A 26,204-nucleotide genomic window follows, 5' to 3' on the forward strand; every position below is an offset into this window, starting at 1 on the left:
AAGGGGTAGAAGTATGGAGAGAGGCTGCTTGCTGCAGGTGAAAGATGTCGCAGAAATGGCCATTCGAAGCCATCAAGCGATCGAAGCCTTGGCTGTTAGCCAACCCCCAGGACAAATAGGCAATCCGACAGGTGGGAATCATTAATCATTTCCAAACAGTGGAGCAAGACTCTCCTGACAGCCAACTTGTGCAAGAATTAATCATTTTGCTCCGAGTCTATGGAAAGAAATGCAGACAAACGAACTTCCTGGTTGACATGGAAGGCAGAAACCTTCAGCAGAAAGGAAAGAAGGCAGAAACCTTCAGCAGGAAGGAAGGAAGGTACAGTACAGTAAAAACTCCCACTTCTGGAATAAGAAGAAAGGACACCGTACACTAAAGAGCCTAAAGCACTGAAAAAAAACCTTGTGCTGAAACCATGGCGACCAGAAAGACAGTCTTGACTGTCAGATCCTGAAGAGAAGTATCCTTTAGTGGTTTGAATGGGGCCTCTCCAAGGCCCTGTAGAAAGATGCTAAGAATCCACGAAGGGAAAGGAAGGCGCAAGGAAAGTTGCAAACAAAGTGCCACTCTCAGAAACCAAGACACAGCTAGATGATCAGAAAGTGAACTAGTGCCTTTGTATGCTCTAAAACATGAAAAGCCTGCAACCTGAACTTTAAGGGAGGCCACTGCTAAACTGGTTTCTAGGCCCGCCTGAAGAAAAAACCATGACCACCGAAAAGGGAGCCCTCTCAGGTTCCACGTGATTCATAGCACACCACTGTTGGAAAATTGTCCAGGCTGTGGTAGAAGATGCCATAGTAGAGGATTTCATCAAGCACAAAAAAGGTAAGAAAACTACACCTGAAAAACCATGCTTCATCAAAGCTGAGCGCTCAAGACCAAAGCACCCTGGGTTCTCCATGGCCACCAGCCCAGACTAAGAAGGTACCGATGAAGAGGGAGCCAAAAATTCTTGCCCCACTGAAGAAAGCCAAGATCTGCATACCATGGGCGATGAGGCCAGTCTGAAGCTAGTAAAATCACCAAGCCAGGATGCAACCCGACCAACCAGAGGTCACGGAGGGAACATCATACAGGAGCTCGTGAGCCGGTCAGAGCCAAATCAAGGCATTCAGCCCCAACATCCTCGCTGTATGTTGACTGAAAAAAATTGCCTGGCCTTCGAGTTCTCTGCCGAAGTCATCAAAGTCCATCTGGGGCTGAACCCAGTGCTGTATGATAAGACAGAATTCCTCCTGTGAAAGGGACCCTGCTCCTGGGTTCAGGATCTGTCAGCTGAGGAAGTCTGCTGGAACATTGTTGTCTCTGGCCACATAGCCGCCAAGAAAGACAGAAGATGTGCTTCCGCCCAGCAGAACGCGTACGATCCTTCTGGGCCAAGAAAGAGTGCACTTGTACCCCTTGTGATGTACATAAACCACTGCTGTGGCGTCATCAGAGAAACTCGTACCGCTATTCCTTTCAGAAGAGCTGGAGAGTGAGTAGTGCCAGCCGAATTTCCCAAAGCTCCAGACGATTGATCAACCAATGTTTTGGACCAGGAGTCCACTGCCCCTGAATGGAGCGGTCCTGCAGTGAGCCCCCACACAACAGGCTGGCATCCGTCATAAGAGTCATACATTTGGAAAGAAGAAGCCAGCCCTGGCAGAGAGTTTCCCCCTGAAGCCCCCAGCTCAAGCTGCTGCTAGGGCACCGTTCAGAGGAAGGGGAAAAACTCTGCAGAGACCACCAAGAACAGGGGATCGCTTCCAAGGAGGTTGCCAGAGACCCCAGAACCTGCAGATAAAACCAGGCCAAGGGAACCGGACGGTTCAGGAGAATTCTGATCTGTTGTTGAAGGTTCTGTCTGCGTGCCTCAAGAAGAAATACATGACCCTGTCTGTAGACAAAGAGAAGGCCCAGAATCTCCAGGAACTGGGAGGATGCCAAGCGGCTCTTCCTGAACTTTCCAATACCTGCAGCAGAAACACTACCATCACCACCACACTTTCGCATTCCTGACAAGACGGAGCCGGATCAAACAGTTGTCCAAGGAAGGATGGATGTGGATCCCCTGCTGGCAGAAAGCCGCCACAACTACCATCATCTTTGCGAAAGTGTGGGGTGTCATCGTGAGGCCAAAGGGCAATGCTGAGAACTGGAAATGCTGTTTCAGAACATGGAAAATGCAGAAACTGGTGATGCTCCAGATAGATCAAAATATGGAGGAAAACCTCTGTGAGATCCAAGGATGCTATAAACTCTCCTGGAGAGACAGCAGCTATCATCGTGAGAACCGTTGCCATTCGGAAAAAGGAATTCACAAGAAGCAGGTGACTGACTTTAGATCCAGAATGGTTCTCCAATCCTCCTAACCTTTCTGGGGTATGATGAAGTATGAGGAGTATCCGCCTAAGCCCGATTCATGTTCTGGAACAGGTTCCAGTGCCCGATGTCTAAAAAACGCTGCAGAGTATCGCAGACCCCAGACTCCGTTCCAGTCAACTTGCCGTCCAAAAACAAAGCTGGAGGCAGGCAAAGGAGCACTAACTAGTATCCAATGAAGGTCGAGTCCACTCCTGATAAAATTGAGAAGTTGGCCTCTGAGATGAGTAAGCCACGCCCGACCCCTGGCGTCATTGTGGCTTTTTAGGTGCAGCCACCGTCTACGACTCCTGCCCCCACAGATCTTCGTCCACGCGGTCGGAAGCAGAAAAGGCAGCCTGCACCTTGAAACCTGGGTGGGTTTCACTCACACATAAGGCCTGCACCTGAAACCTGTGACAAGGTCACCGGCAAGCAGACTCCCAGGAGAAGGGACCCCGAGTCTAGAAATGGTGGCATACAGCAGGCTGGCTCCACAGATCCACCAGTTTCTCTGTGAAGCAGCAGTCCGCACCACAGGACTGTGTCCTTTACTTTGACAGGGGACCACTGGGAAGGGGTCTCAAGACACTGAAGCCACCTAGAAAACAAACTTTAAGCAAAAAAGAAGCAGAAATTGTAACTGGATATGTTTGCTAGCGCTCAGGCTAAGAGGGTGGAGCATGTGCTCAGAAAGGTTTGTGGATTTCTGCAACTCCCAAATTGCGGGTTGGGATTGAACACCTAGTGTATGGAATCCGGAAGGGACATAACAGAAAAGCCTATAGTGCTTGGTATGCCTGTGTTATGTAGGCTATTGTGTGTCTGTCTGGTGACATTCCACGGCTTCTTTAGGATATATGGAAGGAAGCCTCAGCCAGCACACATCCTCCCTGCATGGAACAGAAACTAACGTGGATACCAAAGTAAACAAAAATCATCATGAGGTGCAGGCAAGCATATGCCATGAAAAGCACCACTGGGTCTGTTTCCCAACCTGTCCTCCTGAACTCAGAGCCTATATGCAGCTGGGATGCCTTCCCTTTGGATCTGTTTTTAATTATTGGCCTTAATACTGGCAGAACTTTGTGCTGTTAGGAAGGGGTCACCTGAATCAAGGGTACAGTCAAGTGAGAAGCATTTCCATTGGTTTAATTAAAAAAAAAATTTTGGGAGCCCAAAGCTAGCCAGTGATAAAATGAGAAACAGTAGGAAACAACAACATCCTTAATGAAAAGGGAGTATAATTTCCTTAGACTTCTACTAGTCTGATTCCTACATGAAGATCACAGAACAAATTGCCAGCATGAGCAAATTCGATATATGCTTTCTTCCTGGATTTAGCAGCGAAAGGTGCTCGGATTTCCAGTCTCTTAGGGGGTCATCATGATAAAGCAGGGCTCTACGCTGACTGCAGATGCACCTGGGCTGCTGCTGACAGCTAGCACCAGGAGATGAATGCTGGCATGGAGCAGCAGCCTAGAGCAGCGTTTCTCAACACGCGGTACGAGACACTTGTGGCGGATATGTGGCACGGGTCTCTCCCCCTCTCCCCAGAGGCATGCCCCCCCTCCGCTGAAAAGCCTTCTCATTCACGTGCTCGGGAAGGTCCTGTCAGCTCCACCCACTTTGACATGTTTGCATCAGAGGGGTGGTACCGACAGGGCCTCACAAGCAATAGACTCGAAGGATCTGTGTCAGTTAAGTTAGCACCAGTGCCGGGCCTTGTGTAGACTCCGGACTCCCAGACAGGCAGTGGGAGGGTGGCAGAAGATGGAGGGCTTTTTCCAGGTACCAGGTTTGCCCCGACTTACTCAATTCTGCTGCAGCCTTGCTAACTTTTAAAATGCACCAAAGAGAAAGTTGGACCCTGCAGAGCCCGCATCCATCTTGCTCCACTTTCCAAAGTAACAAGTAATACATTTTATTTCATACTTTTTTGCGGAGTGGGGAAGGGAGGGGAGAGGAGGGTTATTTTAGTGTTACAGGACTTCCTGTCCATTTTGCTGCCTGTTAACAGCAGCATGGTCTCAAAAGCTTGATGGATGAGTGGCCAGGTAAAGAAAGGCCAATGGAAAGGATGTAGAGAAAAAAAATGGTAAACATGAACACTGAAGAAATATTATACATTGAACTGCCAGTGTATGCGAGTGAAGCATCTATTTCAAGAAAAGACCAGGAAGAAGACTCAAATACCCAGGTAAGATGGGGGGAGTGGATATCTTTAGCCAGTACCGTAACAGAAGCGCCGACAAAAGAGCGCCGACAATCGCGCGCAGGACTGATGCGTGCCAGCTTAAAACACTTCCTGTTAGTGCTGTGAGGAGGTGTGTGTGGGGGAACCCCCCCCCCCCAGTAAACTTACAAGTGTTCGCACTTCTGTTGGGGGGGAACCCCCCCAGTACACAGAAAACTGCCTTTTTCCTTATTTTTGGGGGTATTTGTAAGTTTTTAGTGTAGTGGGGGGAATTTCCCCCCCACGCACACACACACACCCTCACAGCGCTAACAGGAAGTGTTTTAATCCGGCGCACATCAGTCCTGCATTGGCACGCTTTTGTCTGGCGCACGAATGACGGGTCACCCTTTAGCCAGGAGGAATGTACACACTTCTGTCCATCCTCCACTCTGACAAGCAACATCTACTAGAAAGGTACCACCCTTTCTTCCCCTTGATATGCTGCATCTGAAAGCAGGAAATGCCTATCTGGTTTTGCTATACAGTGTCTGTGATGAAGAAGAATCTTTGAGAAATTCCACATATATCAGTGGCAGTGGATAAGACTCTGGTATGAAATATTTATCAACATACACTTTATCTTGTGTTCTTTGTTATCACCCAAGCACCCGGCAAATGTAACAGCCAGCTAAGAATAGCCACTCTGAAAACTCAACCCTTGTCCGACACACTAACAACTGATAAGTAAAACATTCGGCCACATCCAGCCTTGCAAGAGAAAAGAACGATCTTCCCAGTTTCCTTCTCCACAAGACCTACGTTATGGAACTTACTCTGGACGGCAGATCACCAGGTCCCCCTTATTGGTGCCATAGGCCAATCCTAGTCCTGGCTCCGGCAGCCAGCGTGCTGAATTAATGCTGACATGTCTCCTCTGATCTGCAGGCATTGGGTACAGGACATTGAAGACTCGCTGAAAGAGGAAAGAGAAAAACGTTGCTTGAAAACCCACATAGGACAAATTCCACATTGTCAAGAATGAAAATATATAGGGTGAGGGCATCACAAATTGACTACCAGGAAAAAATATCCCCAAATTACACAAATTAGTCTTTAAAAGACGGTTTAGCTCAATTTCACTAGCAATATTTTGAACCTAAGCTAAAGAGGCACCAGCTGTCAATAATGACCTTGTACAACGGCTCCTTTTACTAAGGAGCGCTAGCGTTTTTAGTGCATGCGCGCTACGCTTCTAGAACTAACACCAGCTCAATGCTTGTGTTAAAGTCAGGCGCGCGCTTTTCTGCACCTTAAAGCCCTAGTCCACCGTGACTTCCAATTTTTCTTATAATTGCTAGCGTCATGCCCGGGATGTTATTTCATCTACAAACCCTATTGTTCACTTTGAAGCACACAGCTTAAGCAATGGTTCAAAAAGCACAGAGATCTCCACAGCCACTGAGGGATACCATCCAGACATCAGAATAATTATAATGACCGGCAAGCAGAAGGAAGAGAAGCAGAGAGGCAGGAAATAAAACCCGCATTGTCCATTATTTCAGATTCCTCTTGACTGAACACACTCTCCTCATCTGAAGAGAACAGGGTTTTCTCTGTGTGTGATGTTCAGTCACTCAGTTTCACGACTATTCAGACTGTGGTGCGGTTTTATATACAGCCAAAATATAATTATTTATTAATTTTCAAATGACATTACAAGTATTCATTTGTACAGAAAGTAAGTTAGTAGAGATATGACCTATAACAATATAAATCATAAACTATCCAAATAAAATTAAAACAGGAAAAGTCTTCCAACCAACTCAACTCCTCAAAACGTGGAGCCAAGATTTCTTAAAGCGAGCTAAAGAAATATTATTAGAAGATAAATTACAGACAAACTGAGAAAAGGCAGATATATTCATTATGGAGCTGATAGTTTCTCTTTATCCAATCTGGACGTAGCCAGAAAAGCTGTTAATTGTTGTGGTTCAAAGAAAACATATTAGCAGATTATACACTTGCATGGATGTCGCAAGTAAAACGTTGCACCCAGTGAGGTGACTCCAGGTTTCAACAACAAAAATTATCTTCGCCGTCTTTGAGTTTCTTTAGAAAGATCAGGAAACATTTGAATTTTGCAACCGAGGAACTCTTTCTTTCTGTTTTTAAAGAAAAGTCTCAACAGCCATGTTTTATCCAAAGCGAGAGCTACGGTCAAAATCACTGTTTCTATTTCTGAAGTTTCTAACAATTCAGATACATTCAATGGTGCTTGATTCAACACAAATATAAGTTTTCTAGGCGCTTTAGAAGAAGTTCAAGGAGTGAACTGCATGACCTTGCAACATAAAGCATTGCCATCATCTCTCTGATGGTGTGGCGTATCTCTTGCCTGGTGGATGCCTCTGTTTACAACCACACTGTCTTGCTAAAAACTGCAAATCCACGCCGCAGTAACCTATCAGGCAATTCTATAAGCTGATGCCTAGACATATTCACCACTTATGGACAAAAGTGCCACTAACAAGCTCCTATGTGCACTAGGAGGAGTGCAGTGAAGTGGCTAGAACTACAGTCTCAGCACGCTGAGGTTGTGGGTTCAAACCCCGTGCTGCTCCTTGTGACCCTGGGCAAGTCACTAATCCCCGTTGCGCCAGGTACATTAGATAGATTGGGAGCCCACCGGGACAGAGAAGGAAAATGCTTGAGTGCCACCTGATTGCAAAACCGCTTTGAGTGTGGTTTTAAAACGACAAAAAGGCGGTATACAGTTCACAATCCCTTTCCCTAGTTGCCATTCTGTAAGGCAACACCAAGCTATGAGACCTGAGGAATGATGACTTCAGCTTAACCCCTGATATGCCTGACCAGAGTGATCTGATCTGTGGGGGTAGTTGATTCCAAAAGCTTAGTAAAAATTGGGAGGAGGATCGTCTTCTGGTGTTTTATAGAACACAGAACCCTCAACAGAATACTTCTAAATCTCCCGTCCACAAAAAATCTGCAATACAAATGTGTTTTCCACTCCACGCTCACCTTTCGAGGCGTAAAAACTTGGAATGACCTTACTGAAATGACCAGGACGGAACCTAACTACACCATATTCCGGAAGAAACTGAAAACTCATCTATTTGACACTTAATCACCTGTATCCTCTCCTCCCCCCCCCTCTCCCTCTCCCTTCTCCTTCCTCACCCCCCTAGGTATGAGCGACACAGAAATAGAAGATTAGATTAGGTGTGTGGACGCGTATTTCCTCCTGGGAGCTGAGTGGCCTGTTTGGCACGTATTGAAGTAGCTTAGTTGATATGCAGTCTATTGCTGTGTTGTGCAAGAATTTGTACACTATTATCAAGCCTTTAAAGACACAGTGTTTAGCTAAGGATAGCCGGTGAGCAAATGCGAGAGCCTGAGAGACATGGTCGTAAGCGTGAAGATTCTTCAGGAGTCTGATTGCTGCACTTTGTTCAAGTTGGAGACGCTGTATAGTCTTTGCTGTGAGGCCGTTAAACAGAGCATTGCAGTAGTCCATTAAACAGATATTTAAGTTTGTCCCCTTACACTTTACCATGGAGACCATGGACCATTTTAGTAGCTGCTATCTTGACTTACTGGCATTCAAGTCATGCCCCCCTCACCCTCCCCCAACAAAAAAGTACACATCCTTAATATAAAACATATTTCTCTAAACTCATTCTATACATGTAATCCATGTAACACCTAACCCCAGGAGAACTTGAACGAACCCTAGAAAGAAGTTTGTCACCTGTCACTCCATTCTCACATGTTCCAGCTTTCCCACTCAGGGGGAAGGAGGAGAGAACGTGAATCCATAAGAGACTAGGAGATGCTTTTTATGTCTGTCTTCGTTACAAGCTGCTAGGAAAACGAAGATTTCAAATGATCAAAGGTAATGGCCTTTTCTTCTTCAAAGAACAGAAAGGCAAGCGCTCCGATTGAACCTTACGGTGTATCTCAGTGTGTATCCTCATGTTTCTGCTTCTTTCACATTCCTTACAGACATGTGGTTCTGGTCACTGGCTGCCCATAAATTTCAGGCCATTAGCCGCACTTTGCCAAAGCAGCAATTTGCGCTGCAAGCTAAGCTCTTGATAAGAGGGATTTGAAGAGGAACCTTGCTTGTTGTTATACTTGCATTTGGAAAACTTGTCATCTGGAAAGCCTAAACCTTCCTCAGCAGGGAATCAGCAGAGTGATTCTTCCTTCATTTAAAAAAAAGGGGCAGCAGAAGCAATTAAGCATTAAAACCAAGGGAACCCGACCAGCACAGCACACTTCTAAGCCGATTCATTCTCATTTTTCCTCACGCAGTTTCAAACGTTTTATAATAGAAAAACAAGTGAAGTTTGAAGGGAGAAAGAATAAATTGCCATTAAATGTTCAAAATATTTTACTTTTATTACTATTTAAAATATTCTGTTGTCGACTACAAGCGCTGTGCGAGAGCTAATATGAGAGAATGAAAATGAACAGCAATGCCAGAAGGAGGAGAAGGGACATAGTGCAGATAAACATGAGAACCACTGGGAGCTTCAGAAGGGGGGAATGGTAAACAACAGAGTTTAAGCAACAAAGCAGCAGAAATAAAGATGAACATTCAGAGGTCTCTAGAAAAGGGTTGTCCAACCTTTTGGCTCCCCTGGGCCGCACTGGCCGAAAAAAACCCCCCCAAATGTTTCTGGGGCTGCCCAAACGCTGCAGCAAGACAGAGGAGGGAGCCAGCAAGACGGTAAACACCCGGGGGCAGCAGAGGAAAACACTGCATCGCCCTCGACCGGGGCCGCACAAAATACTTCACAGGGTCGCAGGTTGGACACCCCTGCTCTAGAAGATACTGGAAATGAAGTCACAGACAACACAGGAGAATGCACAAAACTAGAGGAGCCGTGTAGACAACAGCCACAAGACAGGGCAAGACACAATGCATGAGGGCAGTGAATTATTGTGGGCAAACGGGGACAAAGTGGAGGAAACAGTGGATTGCACAGACAATACTTAGGAAATAAAAATATTAGGTGATGTGGGAACTAGATCAAATTTTTAGTAGTCAGGGAAAAATAATTCCTTATATTATTATATATTGGACATTTATATTTTGTTTTAATAAACTAAACTAAAACTTGGGTCATCAACCAATTTGGAGCTCGACTCAGTTAACATTAAGAATAGAGTAATCGAAAAGAACAGAACAAAAGAAATCTAATTTGGAAAAAGTAGAATAATTAATTTCCAAAATGTTTGGCGAACAAGACAGTCTTCAGAGCCTTCCTGAAAGATAAGAAGGGGCCTAAGCTTCTTAGTGAGAGTGGTAAGTTATTCCAAAGCTCGGTTAGTGTGTAGGAGAAAGAATGGCTAAGCCGCGAAGAAGGCAAACAGAATGTTGGGTATTATTAAGAAGGGTATTACGACCAGAACGAAAGAAGTCATCCTGCCGTTGTATCGGGCAATGATGTTCAGTATTGGTCACCGTACCTTAAGAAGGATATGGGAATACTTGAGAGGGTCCAGAGGAGAGCGACACGAATAATTAAGGGCATGGAAAACCTCTCATACACTGAAAGATTGGAGAGACTGGGGCTCTTCTCCCTGGAAAAGCGGAGACTCAGAGGAGACATGATACAGACCTACAAGATCATGAAGGGCATAGAGAAAGTAGAGAGGGACAGAAAGAGAGAGAAATAGAGAGAGAGAGAAAGAAAGAAAGAAAGAGAGAGAGAAAGAAAGAGAGAAAGAAAGAGAGAGAGAAAGAAAGAAAGAAAGAGAGAAAGAAAGAGAGAAAGAAAGAAAGAGAGAAAGAAAGAGAGAAGGAGAGAGACAGAAATAGAGAGAGACAGAAAGAAAGAGAGAAAGAGAAAGAAAGAAAGAAAGAAAGAGAGAAAGAAAGAAAGAAAGAAAGAAAGAAAGAAAGAAAGAAAGAAAGAAAGAAAGAAAGAAAGAAAGAAAGAAAGAAAGAAAGAAAGAAAGAAAGAAAGAAAGAAAGAAAGAAAGAAAGAAAGAAAGAAAGAAAGAAGGAGAGAGACAGAAATAGAGAGAGAAAGAGAGAGAGATAGAGAAAGATTGGGGAGACTGGGGCTCTTCTCCCTGGAAAAGCGGAGACTCAGAGGAGACATGATAGAGACCTACAAGATCATGAAGGGCATAGAGAGAGTAGAGAGGGGACAGATTCTTCAAACTTTCAAAACATAAAAGAAGAAGAGGGCATACGGAAAAGTTGGAAGGGGACAGATTCAAAACAAATGCTAGGAAGTTTTTCTTTACCCAGCGTGTGGTGGACACCTGGAATGCGCTTCCAGAGGGCGTAATAAGACAGAGTACGGTACTGGGGTTCAAGAAAGGACTGGACAATTTCCTGCTGGAAAAAGGGATAGAAGGGTATAGGTAGAGGGCTACTGCACAGGTCCTGGACCTGTTGGGGCCGCCGCGTGAGCGGACTGCTGGGCACGATGGACCTCTAATCTCTCTTCCCCCTTGCTCTTTCCCTTCTTTTCAGCTTCTAAGGGGCCCAATGGCAAGAAACAGACCCAGGCTGCAACTTCTTCTTTGGGCTCTGAAACAGCCTCTTAGACCTAGTATACCTACAACTTCCTCCTGGCAAACCAGCAATTGCCCCCAATCATGCAATTGAATAGTACCAGCTCCTCTAAGCCCTGACCCAGTAAAATACAGTTGCTAAATTTTAGTCATCCTGGCACTATGAAAGGTACAATCCAAGACCTTAAAATCTGTTCACATATGGATATATGGCAAATTGAGAGAAAGGTTATCATGGGATAGAAGTAGCCTAGTGGCTACAGCACTGGGCTTGACATCTAGGGGTACCCTATTGAAACCCCACTACTGCTCCCTTTGATCTTGCCTCAGGTACAAAAATTAGATTGTGAGCCATCCATGGACAGAGAAATAACTAGTATACCTGAATGTAATTCATTCAGTGTGGCGCAGTGGTTAAAGCTACAACCTTAGGTTGTAGGTTCAAAACCCATGCTGCTCCTTGTGACCCTGGGCAAATAACTTAATCCCCCCATTGCCCCAGGTACATTAAGCACAGTTAACATATTTCAACATATACAGGCCGCAGCCTTTATATAGGTATTACAAACCCGTGTTTGGGGCACGGCCTAGTTAAATGGGGCGGCCTATATAAAAAATTTTAATCATCCCCCCACCCCCGGTACCTTTTCTCGTAAGCCCCCCTCGCTGGTGCGGGGTCTCCAGCGGTGCAGGTCAGCCGCGATCTCTTCGGCAACTGGCCTGCCCCCGCACCACTTGCTGAGTGGCTGAGGTCAGTTCTCGCGAGTCCCGCAAGAGCTGATGTCAGCCATTCAGTAGCGATACGGGGGGCAGGCCGGATGCCAGAGATCATGGCTGCCCCGCACCGCTGGAGATCTGAGCCGCGTGCCAGCGAGGGGACTTACGAAAAAGGTACCGGGGTGGGAGAGATGAATGGAAAAGGCAGGGGAGGTACCAGAAGATAAGCCGTGGCTAATACCGTAGGGTGGCTTATATTCTGTTTTTTTTAAACACAGGCCGCCCTTTTCTGCAGCCTATACATGGGTGCAGCCTATGCAGAGGGGCAGCCTATATATGGGGAAATAGGTAATCCATTTATAGGTGCTACACCCAGAGTGGAGGCCGTTGCCAAATAGACAAGGAGATTCAAGCTCAATAGGCTCTATGCCTCAAGTGGATCCCTCTGTTCAGAAACTTGACATGGTGAGAAACCGAGTTGATATGATGAACAGAATAGAAGATCCATCTTTACAAGTTCTACACCTCTGATGGATTCTCATTGGAAGCAGATATAAATAAGCAGCAGAGATGTTCCATATTAGTAGGCTCTACACCCTCGAAGGAACACCTCTGATGTTCAGGATTGTTCAACTATAAAAAAGTCTATAGCCATAGTGGATTCTTCTCAATCGACTGAAGTGGAAATTTGGACAGGCAGAGAAATGGACTATACTGCTTGAAACCAGCCAAGTTTTGTATGAGCTGTTTGTGATAAAATGACAGAATAGTTGAAATTGAGAACTCTGTTAGCCAACATATAGGTCTGGCAAAGGCAGCATCCAAACTTATCCATAGTCCAGCTGTCACATTCTAGTGATGTAGTGGCCTAGACTCTAGAGCTGGAGGATTTCAAGTAGATTTAACCAGCAAAGACTAAAGTGACCATTGAGGTTTATCAATTCCAGGACAAGATTGTATTTTGCTAAGGTTAGGCTGGTAACGAGGGAGACAGTGGAAGCACCAGTACCGATCGTTGAAGATACAAGAGCAGCAATAGAACCAAGGTAAACATAGCGTCGGTAGAGTCTCGACACAGGTAAATAAAACAGAGTAGGATGGATCAGTACCAGGCAGAGTTCGATGCTAAAGCTGTGTTGGTACCGAAGGAAAAATAGGGTCATTGAGGCCAAAATTATTGTAAGCTGATGGTCACCTGTTCACAATACAGATGCTCTGCATACGGTGAAAGATTGCTTGGTACTAAGGGCTATGAAGCCAGTACCGTAAGTGCCTCAGGTGTTGAAGCGTTGTAGACCCCCCAGGGGCACAGCGCTTCAGAATTGACAACCTGCATCGATGCATCATCAAATGACATGCATCAAATGACTCAATGCTGAAAATGCCAGTGATGCTGGTGATGAGAATGATGAAGTGTCGATGCTCTTCGGTACCGAAGGGAATCGATATCACTCAGATGATCAATCCATGGAAAGGTGGCACCGGTACCATATGCTGCCCAGTTGGTACTATAGGTGCAGGAGGGTGTCAAAGTGTTGGTAACCTCAAGAAGAAGATCGCTTCAGAATGACAGTCGGTAGATTAATTATATCAGTTTCGAAAAGGTTTAAAAACCTGGTTGTTTTCACAATAGTTAATTTGATTTTAGCTGTCTTATAGTAATTTTAAGCAATTCAACTTACTTTTTTCTAACTTTTTCCTTCCATCTAATCTAACCAATTTCTGCTTTTATCTCACAGTTTTTACTTGTTATGTTTCATTTTTTAACAAACTGTAAACCAAGTCAAGCTCCTTAGGGAGTAGATTCGGTATATAAAATGAAGATTAGATTAGATGGCGTCGAGGGGAGGCATGCATCAAGAGATTCGATGCAAGATATGCTCATGATGCTCGATGATGTCGATGTCGATGCACCGGTACCACTAAGAAACGGTATCAGAGAAGAAGTTCAACTTGCCAGGTGCACCACTCCCAGTAATATCTTCTTAAAGAAATAAAATGCAGGAACAAAAAAATAAAAACATTTGTTTGGTAAGGCATTTATTCTTCTTCTTTGATTCTTTGGTTTTTTTAAAAAATATAGCCCTGGAAGATTGGGAAGAGATTCAGCAGGAAAGACCAACAATATGGGACGAGTGATAAGAAGGCTGAAAAGCCGTCGATGCCATCGATGGGGACAAAGGCTGCAAAAACACTTACAGGCCCCGAAAATGAAAATTAAGAAATTTATTTGAAATTGTAAAGGACGTGAAAGAAAAACAAGTAACAAGAAAGAAACAAGGAAATTAAGGAAAAATACAAAGTGAGAACGCAAACTCAACTAGCTAAAGTTTAGATATGGAAAACAAAAAAATGACAACTTCGCGAGCTGGCATCAGGCAGGAAGGAACTCGCGCATGAGTGGTGCGGGCAGTCTTAAAGCGACAGTACACTTTTACCCTGTCCGTACCGGGCTCCGTGGATAATGTCAGCCACATGTGAGAATATGCTGCCTGCTTGTCCTGGGATAAGATAAGATTATGAGCCCGTCAAGACAGACAGGAAAAAATGATTAAGTACCTGAATAAATTCATGTAAACTGTTCTGAGCTCCCCTAGAAGAACGGTATAAAAAAAAGGAATAAAGTTTGAAAACGTATTTGTTTAAGAAATTTCTAACGGATAGTTGAAAGATGATGCCTCTTAGGAAATTTCTCTAATTTCCTGATGAATGTTAATATTTACTATTTTTGTAGTTTCATCACTTTATCACTAATGTATTATTAACTTAAAGTTTGTTAACCGTTTTACATAACATGTTATAATATGGTATACAATATGTATAAGGTGATTGGAAAGTACTTGAAGGGTGGGGGGTGGGAGAGGGGAATAAAAAAAATTTGTTCAGAATATTATGTAATAGATATAAAAGTGATATTGTGTATTCATTAGTTGTAACTCAATATTTTGTACACTTCATGTAAAATATGAAAATGAATAAAGAATTATAAAAAAAAATAAAGTTCCATGCACAGCTAAAAAAAAAATAAAATAAAGAAAGTTTGTTAACCGGGTCGAGTCCCCTAGGGGAATGATCCGGTATATAAAATTGAAAATTAGATTAGACCAGTGGTTCCCAACCCTGTCCTGGAGGAACACCAGGCCAATTGGGTTTTCAGGCTAGCCCTAATGAATATGCATGAAGCAAATTTGCATGCCTATCACTTCCATCATATGCAAATCTCTCTCATGCATATTCATTAGGGCTAGCCTGAAAACCCGATTGGCCTGGTGTTCCTCCAGGACAGGGTTGGGAATCACTGGATTAGACTACTACTAAAAAAAAAAAAAAGGCATGAGCAAATTTTAAATAAACGGAGAAGCACTGGAGGGACCCCAATACAAAGCATGTTGGAGATGTCCATGGAATACAAGAAAGACATCTGAATGAAGGCGTTAGCAGCAGAGGAGGAAGCCGAGAGGAACTGTAGAGATATCTGTCGGGCTGAGGTGTTTGCATTAACTGTACAGAGAAAACATTAGCACAGAACCCAGTGGAGCATCAAGGAGCTGATTACTGCCTTTCTGAACCAATAGGGTTCATTTTCTTAAACCTGTTAGCTGATTAGAAGCAGATTCCATGGTAATTACAGCACTCCTAACCCCGGGAAGGCTTTGTATGGCTCTGATGTTTGCCAGCTCCCTTGAAAGCTCCCACCAGTGGGATGATGGAGTAATTGACAGTGCTGCAAATGAGGCATCTGTTGATTGACAATGTTTAATAAGCTTCTTTTGCTCTGATGATCACACAGAGAGCTGTGTCCTAGTTCACGTTTCCTCTCTTACCTTTACATTCAAAAAGATATCAACAGGATGGCGTCGGTTCAGAGGAAGGCTCCTAAAATGGGCGGTGGATTTCATCCTAAGGCATATGGGGTCAGACAACAATCTTAATCTGTATACTTTGGAGAAAAGCAGGAGAGGGGAGATATGATAGAAACGTTTAAATACCTATGTGGTGTAAATACGCACGAGTCGAGTCTCTTTCATTTGAAAGGAAGCTTTGGAGTGAGAGGGCGTAGGATGAAGTTAAGAGGTGATAGGCTCAGGAGTAAATCTAAGGAAAAAAAATTTTTTTACAGAAAGGGTGGTAGATGCGCGAAACAGTCTCCTGGTAGAGGTGATGGAGACAAAGACTGTGTCTGAATTCAAGAAAGCGTGTGATAAGCATGTGGGATCTCTTAGGGTGAGGAGGAGATAGTGAATGCTGCGGATGGGCAGACTGGATGGGCCATTTGTCCTTTCTGCCATCATGTTTCCATCTATTCATGCCATACAATAGTGGAGTGAGGAGAGTGAGAGAATAAATTGCCACTAGCCCTTCAAAATGGTTTAATTTTCTTAAGGTTTAGAATACTCCACCCTTGATTGCAAACGTGCAGAGTACTATGATTGGTTGAAAAGGGAACTTGTGATGGAGCAAGACAGCCAAGTGAGGAAGGAGAAGACTGCAGAACTTGGGAAAATGAGACTTAGGAACTCACTAATTCTCCCTTAAAAGATGATGGAAAATTGTTGTTCCTTTCCAAATGTTGCTCCAGCTTCGTAAAGTCTTAATGGACTTTTTGATCTTTTACAACCTGTTGGTATATTCTTAAGTCTATATTTTGGAGGAAGAAAAACTTATGCAATCACTCTGCCTGTGTTGTCTTCCTCCCCCACTAATAATTTGCTTATTTGGTGTCTTATCACTAAATTTTCAAGGCAATTCCAGCTTTACAAAATTAAACCCCTGTGAGCATTCAAGGTACAGACACAGTCCCCGAGTTACAGACACCCAACTTAACTACGACTCGTACTTAAGAATGCAGTTGCAGCTTCATTTGATTTCACTGAGCAGTATTTCCAGTGGTATAGACTCCTACACTTCTCCTATAGCAAATTCAGAAATGATTCATGGCCACATTAAGAGCAGCGTGTGGTTGTGAATGCTGTACCTTAGAGGGAACACTGGTAGGGACAGTTGGCCCTTTTGTCAGCTGGGAGCATAGGTAAGCAGCAAGCTGTGCAGCCCCCGAGCCCCCCTCCTAGACCCCCTCCGGACCGGCCTTGAGCTCTGGTGATCCAGCGGTGAACTGGGACAGGAGCGACCCTTACCCTTACCAGCCAGCTCTTAACCCTCCCCCAACCTGTTGCAGTCCTCCCCCAGGCTTGACTTGAGCCCTGGTGGTCAGCAGTGAGCCCCTATAGTGTCCTATCCTGGCCGGCTCCACCCCACCCTGCCTCCCTCCTGCTTCGTGTACCTGAAAAGGCCTACCTTCCAAGCCCTGGTAGTCCAGCTGTGAACTGAGGTAGGAACGATCCTCTCACGCTCCTGCCCCATGCAGAGCCACTAAAGGAAATGGCTGTCGCAAGTTCCCGTTGCAACCTTCATGAGGCCATCTTTTTCCACAAGTAAAACTGAAGGAAGGCTATTCCACAGTTGTGAATCAATTACTGCAAAAGCATGCAATCTAAACCGAGATCCCCTCATATGTAAAAGATGCTTTTCTGAGGTTCTCATTAGCCTTATATATGGTTCTCTCATCTGAGGCCCAGTCCAGTCCTTTAAATGATAGTAGATGACTACCTGGAGATCCCTTCTAGGACCATCTATGATTCTAGGTGGCATTCACATAAGACCCCTTTCTAGCCATTTGACGAAATGATCATTTCATCTCTATTGATGATTCTACAGGAACATTCGGGGTCCTCTTCCAGCTGTTTCGGATTTTGTGAACAGACATGCAGATAAAACAAACTCTGCCAGCTAAGCAGACTCACCCTCATAGAGGTCTCCCCACCGTGAGGCTGCTGCAGCCGAAAAACCTGAGCCACCATGTGCTCAGTGGAGGGGTGCAGCAGGATTCTACGGGAGGCCAAACCAACCATCACGTACCGGCCCATGGGGGACAGGCTCACCGAAATGGCATTGGGACCTGAGGAGAGGGGAAAAAACATCAGCTAACATCTCATAAGCAGCCCGATAACGATTTCCACTTCACCAAACTGTTGCAGTAAATGATTTTGTGAAAGGATTGTTAGGAACCAGCCAGGACTCCAGCAGCTTGAGCTTCACTGGTTATGCCCCAGTTGGGCTCACATTCTTTCTGCTGCTTTCTTACCGAATCGCTTTGTATAGAGGATCTCGCCCAGGTTGTGTGGTGCCAGTGAGTACACTGCCAGGATGCCTTCATCTGGGAAGCCTCGCTGGCTGCTGGGAATGAAAGCGGCCAGGAGCTGCCCATCAGCGGAGATGTCACAGCTGGCATCATTGTAGATCTTGCAGTTCTGCACCAGCACATTCACCGAGGCTGTGGGGACACAAACAAATTCCCAGTATCGGCATGGTTAGCTGCATATATCTGATAGCCCTATAGAAACAGCAAGCAGTAGCAGTTAAGTTATGTAAGGCATAGAGGCATAACTACTTCAGAGGGGAGGACAAAATTGTTACTTCCTCCCCCCCCCTCTGCTTTTCCACTACGGAAGCAGTTGAGGACCCACAGAACTTATGAGGTGAGGAGGGATCTCTGCCTCAAAATGGCAGAATCTTTCAGCTCTCCTCAGGTTTTTTTCCCCCTGTAAGCCTCATTCACTTTTTACTGAATGAAACATTTACCAAGTTCAGATCATTTCCAGACCAGGGCTTATATCTGAGGGAGAAAATGGTGATGTGTGTGGGAAGGTATACTGTGCTGAAGATTATCTCCTTGAATATTTGTCTGGTAAAAACAAAACACTCCAGCCGAGGCACACGCTGTTCTAACCTTGCTTCCTAATCTAGATGTTCTGATCATACAACCCAAGAGGCACATGTTCTAGGAAGCAAGCATAGAGGAAAACCCTCCAAGAGAAACAACCAAGCAAATTCATATTATGTGTTTAAAATGCCTGCCAGAACCCCAGGGAAGAGCTTCTCTCCAGCTTCCATCTGTCATGCCCCAAGCTTCTTTAATCTATAGCTTAAGATGCACTATCACGCTTAACAACATCCTTCCCCTGGACCAATCTGCTCCTAAAGGTCATTATATCCCAATACAGTCACTTATCCTCCCACGGCCAATGGCACCGACCATAAATTCTGCAGCCAGGTTATATCATTAGCAGATCCTTCAGGCCACATCCAAATGCTCACACTGAACAGACTTGAAAAGAGATTGGGGAGTTTCTAATTGAATTCGTCACACCATGATTCCTCCAGCTTGAAGAAATCCCAGCTAGAATCCTGTCTGCTATTAAATTAAATACAGAAGCTGAGATGAAATGTTTTGTAAGAGAATCAAAGAGACAGGGAGAGTGAAACAGAGATGGATGTTAGAACCGCACATTATCTTCTTTATTCACTGCTTTGCTACTCTTCATGATTAAATTTCAGCAAATGAATAAGCAGAATAAGGAAATACACAAACAGGAAGAGAGTTTACCGTTTCCAAAGCCAATCGGATCACTTTCAGTAAAGCATTTGATATACCGGACGACATAAGGGGCTCATAAATAGGTTGAGGGGTGGGAGAATCAAGAGGGGTGGGAGACTCAAGAGCAATGTAAGGAAATTCTTCTTTATGGAGAGGGTGGTGAATGCCTGGAATGCGCTCCCAAGAGAGGTGGTAGAGAGGAAAACGGTGACGGAGTTCAAAAAAGCATGGGATGAACACAGAGGATCTAGAATCAGAAAATAATAGTAAATATTGAAGAACTAAGGCCAGTACTGGGCAGACTTGCACAGTCTGTGTCTGTATATGGCCGTTTGGTGGAGGATGGGCTGGGGAGGGCTTCAATGGCTGGAAGGGTGTAGATGGGCTGGAGTGAGCTTTGACGGAGACTTCGGTAGTTGGAACTAAGAACAGTACAGGGTAGAGCTTTGGATTCTTGCCCAGAAATAGCTAAGAAGAAGAAGAAGGAAAATAAAAATTAAAAAAGCAACAAATTTTTAGATTGAATCAGGTTGGGCAGACTAGATGGACCATTTGGGTTTTATCTGCTGCCATCTACTATGTTACTATGGTTTCTAACTCACTCAATAAGAGATAAACCGTAGAGAATAAAAGTAAAGAAGAATTCACCCCAAGGAAAGAGATCGGCAGCAGAGCACCTCAGGGTTCATTCCTGTGGTTGATTCTGTGCAATATTTTTATAAGCAATATAGTACTGCACCTCCAAAAGGGTGAACATTCCTAAGAAGCAGAAAGAGGAGCGACCTAAGAGAATTTAAGTAGTAATCAAGTATTTGAAATAAAAGAACAGGCGGTGCTAGGCTGGATGGCTAGGAGATCCCGGGATACCCGGGATAATGGTTTAACTGCATGACCAATTTAATTTCAATAATCCTATCAACACATTCTTAGAGACAATTCACTTGCAATTAATAAATGCTGGGGAAAAAAGAGATAGAAATATATTTCACAACACCAGGCAGGTCCTTGTAATATTTGTGCGCATCTGCATGAGGAAAGAGAAGGAAAGAGTGAAAGAGCCAGTTTGATTATTCCGAAAGTGGTGAAGAAAATGCAAGCTGCCTGATTACGTAGAGTGCAAACAAAAATACAAAACTGGGCCCGTAATGCCAACAAGAAACCCTGGGAAGGCGGGTTCTGTTTGTTTTCGTAATGGGGCAGGAGCTGCTCTCATCATACTTCGGAAAATTATGTATCTTTCTGTCAGGGATGGAAAACAATTCTTCGACCCCATGTTGACAGCCTGTGGCTACACTACTGTTTGTACAGTTCATTAATTTGACATTTCTGCTAATCCAACCTACCCTTTCAGTGAGCTAAACTCATTTCCCCAGCTGTTCTCCTAAACACTTGAGTGGCAATGATGTGCCTGCTAGTCTGATCCTGATGGAAGGGTCTTACTCCCAGGTTTGGCTGACCAGGAAGCAAATTTTAAGCTGATTTAAAGCTAAGTACCAAGCACTTTATATTCTTATATATTTATTGAACAATATAAATTATTATAATTATTCTAAGCACAGTAAAGGGGACGGCCAATGATGAGGCACCACGTAATGCTTCCTGTGGTTGCGAGATTATACAGCGGTGGAGTGGTGGGGGCTGAGGCTTCCTTGAGATATACATAAGAAAACTATATAAAAAATTATTTATCCAGTACCCATTAATGTTAGATGTTGTGGTATATTTGGGCTGGATAGAAGAGTTTTGTTTCACACATTGCCATAGTTGGTGATCTAGACAAAGGGAACTTACAAAATGGGGGGATCAGCGCTAGAGGTGAGCGACCTTGAAAGAGACCTGGGAGTGATGGTAGACACAACATTGAAGGCGTCGGCGCAGTGTGCAACAGCCTCAAGGAAAGCAAACAAAATGTTGGGTATCATTAAGAAGGGTATCACGACCAGAAAGAAGGAAGTCATCCTGCCACTGTATCGTGCTATGGTGCGCCCGCACCTGGAGTACTGTGTTCAATTCTGGTCGCCGTACCTCAAGAAGGACATGGAGGTACTTGAGAGAGTTCAAAGAAGAGCAACTAAGCTAATAAAGGGTATGGAGGACCTCTCATATACTGACAGACTGAAAAGGCTAGGGCTTTTCTCCCTGGAAAAGCGGAGATTTAGAGGAGACATGATAGAAACCTTCAAGATCATGAAGGGCATAGAAAAAATAGACAGGGACAGATTTTTCAAATTAAGGGGATCAACAAGTACAAGGGGGCACTCAAAGAAATTGAAAGGGGAGAAGTTTAGAACAAACGCTAGGAAGTTCTTTTTCACACAGAGGGTGGTGGAGACATGGAACGCACTACTGGAGGATGTGATAAACAGGAGCACGCTACAGGGGTTCAAAGAAGCTTTGGATAGGTACTTGGAAGACAAAGGGATTGAGGGGTACAGATAAGAGGGCTACAGATAAAAGTAGAGGTAGATTATAGGGATGGGATTAGAGGTAAGTTATAAAATTAATCAGGGATCACTGTTCAGGCACTAGGCCTGATGGGCCGCCGCGGGAGCGGACCGCTGAGCAAGATGGACCTCTGGTCATCTCAGCGGGCAACTTCTTATGTTCTTATCCCAGGCTACCCCACTCTCCCTGTTTTTCCCTCTACCATTTCATTTTTATTTTTAGCAATGTAACCCATTATCCTTTTATATCATGTTTAGTCAATAGACACTTTTACCATGTATGTCACTGCCCCCTTCATTTTTTGAAGAATTTTTAGAATTTGAACAATGTAAACCGCTTTGGAATTTAAAGCGGTATATCAAGCCATAATAAAACCTGAAACCCTTGATGCATGGCTCCTGACTTCAGAGATGTGCTGCTACAATGACTGGGCTGGGAAAAATAAAGGGAATAATGAGGGGAACAATCCTTGGGAAGTTACAAATGAAGGCTCATGACGCAGTGCATGATATTACAGAAACTGGACTATTGCAACGCCCTGTACCTGGGGATGGGATCCTCTAAGTTTAAGGCACTGCAGGTAATCTAGAATACTGCTGCAGGAATGATTTTTGGAAGCGATAGGTCAGGACATGGGACATTGGCTTCCTGTTAAATGTAAAATTTTGTTTAAAGTTTTAGTGTTAATTTTTCAGGCCGTGTGTCATGGAATTTCTTGGTATTTATTGCAAGCTATGATGTCGTATCACCCGTTAAGATCCGAGACGGCGATGCGCTTGGCACTAGATGGAATGCAGCGGATAAAATATGCTAAGAGATCAGGATGAAGGCAATTTTGAGAGCAGGGGTGAAAATGTGGAACAGTTGGACAGTTAAGAGTGAGGGACAATATACAAAATTTCAAAAAAGTTGCTGAAAACAACCTTATTTGTGGAAGTGTTTTCTTAAACACAGTCAAATTTGTATAGCAGGAAAGGAGAGAGACAAGCAGCAAAATGCATTGTGAGATTTTGTTTGTGCTTTTCATGTTACTATGTTTATTTAATAATTTGTGTACGTATGGTTGTGATCTGCTTAGTTTTTAAATAAATAAGCCATTTTAGCACACCTTAGTAAAAGGATCCCAAAATTTCCAACTGAGCTCAAAGTGGAAAGAGAAAGGAGGAACTACCAGGCTACAAGAGAAAAGTACAGCTCTTGGCAATCTCACTATTTTTTTTTTTTAATATATTTTCATTGACAATGGCAAATGGCACAGACAAGAAATCACAATCAGCAGAATGACAATACAGGAAGAGCAAGAATAACAATGACAAACCTCCCCAAAGAAAGAATCCAGGAAGGAGCAGGCCGGAGTCCAGCAAAGAGAGAAGCATCACCCGTGACTGGTACAACTCCAGACTAGACCATTGACCGTATTATTTTTTTTACATTAGGGAACCCACCAGCCCTCAGACAAACAAGCATCAGCCCATACACCCCAATCCACTCAAGCAATCTACCCAAACAGACCGCCCCTACGAATCCCACCCCCCAAAAGAGAGCTCGGAATGATGTGATCAAAGAGTAATTAAATAGGGATCACTACAGGAGCAGGGCTTCTCTTCTTCCCAAAGTAGACTCCTCTACAATGCCATTCTTGTGGCAAAAAAATGGATTTTGACCTACTGGGCTTCTGAGGACTCCAAGCTGAGAGAGATGGCTCAATTTGAGATTCGTTCCTATGACCAGTCTCAAAGACTGGACATGAGGCATTATGTTACTCTATGGGGGGTGGGGGGGCGTAGGCTCACTGAATCTCCTTATTACTTAATTACTCTTCGATCACATCATTCCAATCGCTCTTTTGGAATCTCACTATTAATACTGCAATTCCTGATCCTAAGAGCACTCACAAAGGAGTCGCTGGTCCCTTTCCTTAATGCTCCCCTGGAAATGAGTGAGCAATGATTCGCTGCGATTCACACACAGTCAACACTTCCAGACTGTTACTCTTTAAACTCTCGCTGCGTATTTCCTGGTTGTCAGGGTGCGAGAAATAAAACCTTTATTCCGCTGTTATGTAGACTCCTTCTTCTGGAACAAGGAAGCTGCTTTAAGAGCATAAAGCATAGTGGGCCTGCCTAATGTCTCAAAGGCATTGCCGCACGTAAATTCAATTCCTACATCAGCGAGGGCATTCATTGCTCTTGGGAAGAGCCATCACATGAAGATTGGATTTTAACTTGGTGTAATTTAATATTTCACTTATAAAGAGCATCACAGCAGTTATAGCAAAAACAAAGCAAATGCTAATCAATACCACATAGCGCTCTAGTATTAAGCAGGTACATTCAAAAATGAATATAGTTTAATGATGTATTATTTTATTGTAAAGTGCCTTCATAGGCTATGTGACCAGCATATTAACACCAACCAATGATGTCACCTCACCCCCCATAATTCTAAACTGGAACTGAAAGCCTGAAATTCCTCAGACAAGAATTTTGTTTCCAGTCAGGATAGGTGAGTTGGAAGGCAAATTAAAAGGGGGGGGGGGAATCCCTACATACATAAGAACATACATAAGCAATGCCTCTGCCGGGTAAGACCCGAGGTCCATCGTGCCCAGCAGTCCGCTCACGCGGCGGCCCAACAGGTCCAGGACCTGTGCAGTAATCCTCTATCTATACCCCTCTATCCCCTTTTCCAACAGGAAATTGTCCAATCCTTTCTTAAACCCCAGTACCGTACTCTGCCCTATTTCGTCCTCTGGAAGCGCATTCCAGGTATCCACCACCCACTGAGTAAAGAAAAACTTCCTAGCATTTGTTTTGAATCTATCCCCTTCCAATTTTTCCGAATGCCCTCTTGTTCTTTTATGTTTTGAAAATTTGAAGAATCTGTCTCTCTCCACTTTCTCTATGCCCTTCATGATCTTGTAGGTCTCTATCATGTCTCCTCTGAGTCTCCGCTTTTCCAGGGAGATAGATAGCTGTAAATGAAATCTCATGACATCAGATCTTGGCTCTAGTTCTAACTAAGCTGGAGGGATTTGCTAGGCACAAGAAATAATAATAATAAAAAAAGAGAACTTGAAATACAGTAAGTCCGATGTAAAAGGAGAATCAGTTATATGCTGGGTATAAGCCCTGGCATAAAGCAAATGCATGGTATGTAAAATCCTTGCAAAGTTACCCAAAGTTCTGGTGTGATGCCTCAAGGTATAAACAGCTATAGGACAAGGAATTAGAAGATTCACCGAGTGTGGGGTGCAGTGGTTAAAGCTACAGCCTCAGCACCCTGAGGTTGTGGGTTCAAATTCCACGCTGCTCCTTGTGACCCTGGGCAAGTCATTCAATCCTCCACTGCTCCAGGTACGTTAGTCCACCAGGACAGACTGCTCGAGTACCTGAATAAATTCCACGTAAACCGTTCTGAGCTCCCCCGGGAGAACGGTATAGAAAACTGAATCAATAAATAGTGTGAGAAGTTTCAGCCTCTGATAACCAGAGCTGCTATTGTGACATCATAATGCCTCATTCCACCAATAAGAGCCAACCTCATCAGTGATGTCACAATGGCTTCATTGCCCTTTACTTGGCTCACTTTTGCTACATTTTGATTTTTCGAGTGGCGCAGTGGTTAAAACTACAGCCTCAGCACCCTGAGGTTGTGGGTTCAAATTCCACGCTGCTCCTTGTGACCCTGGGCAAGTCATTCAATCCTCCACTGCTCCAGGTACGTTAGTCCACCAGGACAGACTGCTCGAGTACCTGAATAAATTCCACGTAAACCGTTCTGAGCTCCCCCGGGAGAACGGTATAGAAAACTGAATCAATAAATAGTGTGAGAAGTTTCAGCCTCTGATAACCAGAGCTGCTATTGTGACATCATAATGCCTCATTCCACCAATAAGAGCCAACCTCATCAGTGATGTCACAATGGCTTCATTGCCCTTTACTTGGCTCACTTTTGCTACATTTTGATTTTTAGAGTGGCGCAGTGGTTAAAGCTACAGCCTCAGCACCCTGAGGTTGTGGGTTCAAATTCCACCCTGCTCCTTGTGACCCCGGGCAAGTCACTTAATCCTCCATTGCCCCAGGTACATTAGGAAGAGTGTGAGCCCACCAGGAAAGAGCGGGAAAAATGCTCGAGTATCTGAATATATACCACTTAGGGCTCCTTTTACAAAGGCGTGCTAGCGCCTTAACGCCGCCTTTTGAGCAGCCGGTAGATTTTTGGCTAACGTGCGCTATAGCGCGCGCTAATCCAGTGGGTGCGCTAAACCGCTTACCGCACCTTCGCAAAAGAAGCCCTTAGGCTATAAGCGGTATAGAAATACTAAAATGAATAAGTCATCCTTCTGGTGATGGAAAACTTGATTAAACTTGTGTGCATCCACTTCATCTTACCGTTGCTGATCTCTGGAAGATCAAATTTTGTGAACTCCCACCACTGAAGTCGATAAGTTGTGTTGGCAATGTTGCTGGCTACGGCTGACTGTCCGTCCCCAATCACAGCCCCTGCAGCAGGAAAGAAAA

The 26,204-nt window shown here is 44.2% G+C and overlaps 1 protein-coding gene across 4 annotated transcripts in view; it reads right to left on the bottom strand.

Moving 5' to 3' along the window:
* Positions 1-26,204, bottom strand: part of AMBRA1 (autophagy and beclin 1 regulator 1) — a 158,214-nt gene that overhangs the window by 11,153 nt on the left and 120,857 nt on the right. For all 4 annotated transcript variants that reach the window (XM_033928441.1, XM_033928440.1, XM_033928438.1 and 1 more), the window contains 4 exons: positions 26,076-26,186; positions 17,944-18,132; positions 17,603-17,757; positions 5,363-5,502 (listed from right to left, as the gene is read on the bottom strand). In XM_033928441.1, the coding sequence (XP_033784332.1) occupies positions 5,363-5,502; positions 17,603-17,757; positions 17,944-18,132; positions 26,076-26,186 (595 nt within the window). The remainder of the gene's footprint in view (positions 1-5,362; positions 5,503-17,602; positions 17,758-17,943; positions 18,133-26,075; positions 26,187-26,204) is intronic.

This window comes from Geotrypetes seraphini, chromosome 19 (genome assembly GCF_902459505.1).
Source record: "Geotrypetes seraphini chromosome 19, aGeoSer1.1, whole genome shotgun sequence".
Lineage (NCBI taxonomy): Eukaryota > Metazoa > Chordata > Amphibia > Gymnophiona > Dermophiidae > Geotrypetes > Geotrypetes seraphini.